This window comes from Trichechus manatus, unplaced genomic scaffold (assembly GCF_000243295.1).
Source record: "Trichechus manatus latirostris isolate Lorelei unplaced genomic scaffold, TriManLat1.0 scaffold00006, whole genome shotgun sequence".
Classification (NCBI taxonomy): domain Eukaryota; kingdom Metazoa; phylum Chordata; class Mammalia; order Sirenia; family Trichechidae; genus Trichechus; species Trichechus manatus.
Window position 1 is genome coordinate 9,337,822 of NW_004443942.1, and position 4,260 is coordinate 9,342,081.

Sequence of the window (4,260 nt, forward strand, 5' to 3'; positions counted from 1 at the left end):
AATTTATGATGCTGTGGACAACAGTTTTAACGGTATTTATCAAATGTATCAAAAATTTAAACATTTTGCCACAATCCCAAAACAAATACCAAGTTATTACTTTCTAGTGTAGTCTCTCCCAATTCTCACGTTTGCATATAGCAACCACCCATTAAATCATAAAATATTCAACTAGTTCATGGGGGCCAATGGAGGAATGAGTTATTGTACAACAGATAAATGCTACTTTATTGCTTCCTGTGGAATTACACAGCTCTGTAACTCTAAAACACTTCACATCAAAAATGATCACCACGTACCTATCACCGATACACACACATTTATTAAGGAAAAGAAATACGAAAGTCTTGTAGTTAAACAATGATTTTATTGCTCAAGTACATAGACAGATTTATGCAACCAGGGCAGAGGCTGTGGATGATTCGCTGAAAAGAAAACGGGGAGAGAAGAGAGATTAATACTGGTCCTCCATAGTCACAGAAGCTCCCTGCAATCGGGGCTATTTCCAAACCGCTAAAATAAACACCGACTACATATATAAAATGCACCAAAAACTGCTGAGTTCCTGTACCAGTTCATTGTACTCAGGCTTAATGAATGAAGATGCTCACTCAGACATCCAAGGAAGATCTGACCAACATAAGGAAAAACCTTTCTGGTAGAAACTGCGAATGTTTGGAAATCAATCATCATAGCGAGCAATCCAAGCAAAAATTAAGACAACAAACTACTTAGAGCAGAGAGATTAACTGCAGTTTTATATACCTAAAAAGACATTCAAAAGGCTTGTTTCATGTTCTTAATCAGGGGTCTGTAAACTATGGCCCTCCGCTTGTTTTTGTAAATAAAGGTTTACTGGAACACAGTCATTCCCCATTTGTTTATCTATTGTCCACGGCTGCTTTCCAGATACAATGGTAGAGCTGAGTAGTTGACCACGGTCCACAAGGCCTAAAATGTTTATATATGGCCCTTTACAGAGTTTGCCAACCCGTGTTCTAAATCAATTAAGAAACTGTTTTTACCTGTACTTCCCCTGTCCCAACCATAAAAACAGCACTTATTAAGAAAACAGTTGATACTCACTATTTCCAATTGGGGGGAAGGACTCTCTTCGTCTTATAATATCGAGCCAATCGGTGAATTCGGCTCTCAATCAGAATCAGACGGAATTTAGCATCCTTATCCTAACAATAAAATGATAGAATTCAAGAAAACCACACAAAATAATGAAAAAAATGTAGCACTATGCACTTTCTCCAATGAAAAGTTACCCAATGTCCTGCAACTAAAGTTCACATGGCTAAATTAAATTTTTACTTATTCTTAATATTTTATTGTTTTTGGTGAAAGTTTACACAGGAAATCAGGTTCTCATTTAACAACTTCTATACGTTATTGTTCAGTGACATGGAACACAGTATTAACGAGTGATATTATTTATTTTATGGGCTAATCTGTCATTTGGCTGAAAGGTGACCTCTGGGAGTGGTTTGAGTTCCAAGTTTAAAGAGTATTTCAGGGTGACAGTCTCAGGGGTTCATCTAGTCTCTACCGGTCCAGTAAGCCTGGCTTTTTTTTTTTTTTAAAGGGAATTCAAGTTTTGTTCTACATTTTTCTCCTATTCTATCTGGGACCATCTATTAGGTCCCAAGTTGGAACAGTCACTAATGGTAGCCCAACATCACGTAGTTCTTCTGGTCTCAAGGTAGGGGATGTTGCTGTTCCTGCAGACTACTGGTTCTGTACACTAATTTCTTCTTTGAGTCTTTAGACTAGGTTCTTGAGTGAAATTAAGATAAATTTTAAGGCTTCCAGGAGAATGTTTAACAGGAATGATTTGCAACTTTGCAAATGAGTACCCCATTTTTCAACCAACTAGATAAACTCAAGAAATTTAGGGGAGCCAATGCCAAAGAAAATCTCTTCTTGTACAATTTTTATTTCAAAGCAACCACAGTGCCAACTAGTTTGTACCCCAAGCCGCCTTAAAAAATTCGTATCAGATGCATTATATTTTACTGAAGTTAATACAAACAGTTCTATCTAGTTCCAGGCTTTCATTTATTCTCTTACCTTTCTGTTCCTCTCAAGATGCTTTCGAACAGCAACAGCTTTCTTAATTAAATGGTAGAGATCCTCAGGAAGATCAGGAGCAAGTCCTTTGGACTTAAGGATTCTCAAGATTTTATTGCCTGTCACAAAACGTACTTGTGCAACACCATGCGAATCTCTCAGGATCACGCCTAAAGAAGAATCGTATATGGTAACTTCCCACACACCAAACACACTGGAGCATATGATGTCAAGGCTCAAAGATCAAGTTGCTTTCCAAGTTTCCCATCTGTAAAACGGGATTTACTTTCATACATCACAGAAACCCACATCCCAGGAAGGTTTAGCTATCACTAAGGAAACCCTTTCTGGGAGAAACTGAATTTTGGAAAAGCCATCAACATAGTGAGCTTGTTACAATAAAGCCAATCAAACATATCAAGGACATACCTGCTATTTATACTTGTGCTGTACTTATAATATCCAGCTAACATTAAAAACTTGAATCAGACATTCTTCTAAAAACTTTACATACATTCTCTTTCAAACCGCAAAATAAAATTGTTCTCGATACTAGACAGAATGTTACATATGTGTTTGTTCACTTTTTTGAGTCATACATCCACCAGACTATAAGCTCTGTAAGGGCAGATATTTTGCTGTTTTCAACTACTGTATCCTCAGAGCCCCAAATAAAACCATGCCTGGCATACAGCAGTCAGACATTTCCCAAATGAAGTTATTTGCATGAAGTCACATACAACTGAGATTCAAACCACCTCTAACTCAACTGTGGTTAAGACTGTCAAGGTGTCAGGAACCAAACCTGACTCCTTCACTTAACAGCTGTGTGATTTGAGCCTAGTTGCTTTGCCTCAGTTTCAACTACAAAATGAGGATAACTACTAATTTGTACTTCAAAATACTGCTGTCAGAATTACACGAGGTCGACATATGTAGAGACCTTAGACCTATGCACCTAAGGTTGTGCCTAACTCATAGAAAATGCTCAATAAATTATGGCGAGCATTTTAATAATTTTACCATCGACCAGGTAAGTTAAGCCTCTGTCCTCAACAATAAAGTCAGGAAAATGGGCAAAAGGTTTGCAAGACTCGTATGGGGCACATTTATTGCCAGAGCCTTTTCCAGCACGCCACACGAGGGCAGGCGAAAGGCGCTACGTTAGTCAAGAACACTCACCAATTTGTGAAGGAGTCAAGCCCTTCTTGGCCAATTTGTAGATCTGCTCCTTCACGTCGTCAGACGTCAACTTCAGCCACTGTAGAATAAAAATTGGTCTTAAGACGATAAACCAGGAATGGAGCCGCAGCGGGGCAGCCCCCTCCACCCTCAAATCCGCGGTCCTTACGCACATAGACCCCCACCCCGGCGCTGCTTCCCTGGAGAAACCAATGCTTCCCTGTCTTGCCCCCAGTCCCTGCACGCTACTTACAGTGGGGACGCTGCGGCGATAGGGCAGAGCAGACTGGGACAGGCCCTTCCTAAGGAGAGAAGCATTCTCAGGATGAGGAGGCAGCTCGTGCCACAGCGGCTCACAACATCACCCCCTCGACCCCCTACCCACGCTCCCTCCTTTCCCCTGCTCCCGCAGCCCAACCCTGCAACCCCGCTCGGCGCCCGAAGCTCACCCGGGAGCATGCATGCGACCCATGATGGCTGCAGTCCGACAGCGAAAAAGAGAGGGACGGTGGAAACGCCGCAGGAAGCCAACCAGCACGCAGGAAGTGACTTCACACGTTCCCGCTTCCTCGCACGCAGGAGGCGAAGCTACGCTGCGTAGCCTTCAGCGTCCACACAACTACATATCCCGAAATGCATTTCAACCTTGAGTAAGCCTCCACAAGCAACAGGACTACACATCCCGGCATGCATCACCCTGTGATGAGGCTCGTGCATAGAGTAGGAGACCGCATGTTATGCCAGCTTCCAATCAAAGTTCCCTGCTTGGGGAAACAATCCGCTTTCTGGAGGCGCACTGTGCCGAGATATTGCAGGTTCGAATCCCGGGCTGGGAGAAGACCTGGAGTAGCTAGAGCTGAGGGGATAGTGGCTTTGGTCCCTGTCTGTTATTTACGTCCCGCCGTCCGGCGGACTTTTGCGCCAGAAATTCAGCTATGCACAGTTGTTCGTTCATCATCAGCGGCAGGCTTTGTCCTGGCATTAAAAAAAAACAAAAACAAA

At 42.3% G+C, this 4,260-nt stretch overlaps 1 protein-coding gene and 1 non-coding gene across 2 annotated transcripts; both read right to left on the reverse strand.

The window, feature by feature from the left end:
* Positions 1 to 347: 347 nt before the first annotated feature.
* On the reverse strand, positions 348 to 3,814 carry RPS13 (ribosomal protein S13). The gene is made up of 6 exons (XM_004369679.2): positions 3,708 to 3,814; positions 3,512 to 3,560; positions 3,259 to 3,337; positions 2,077 to 2,246; positions 1,087 to 1,187; positions 348 to 425 (listed from the first exon to the last, which is right to left on the reverse strand). The coding sequence occupies exons 1-6, from the start codon at positions 3,728 to 3,730 to the stop codon at positions 392 to 394; spliced, it is 456 nt and encodes a 151-aa protein (XP_004369736.1). The 5' UTR covers positions 3,731 to 3,814; the 3' UTR covers positions 348 to 391.
* On the reverse strand, positions 608 to 698 carry LOC111822003 (small nucleolar RNA SNORD14). Its single transcript, XR_002825299.1, has one exon. It is a non-coding gene; the product is annotated as a small nucleolar RNA SNORD14 (small nucleolar RNA).
* Positions 3,815 to 4,260: the final 446 nt, after the last annotated feature.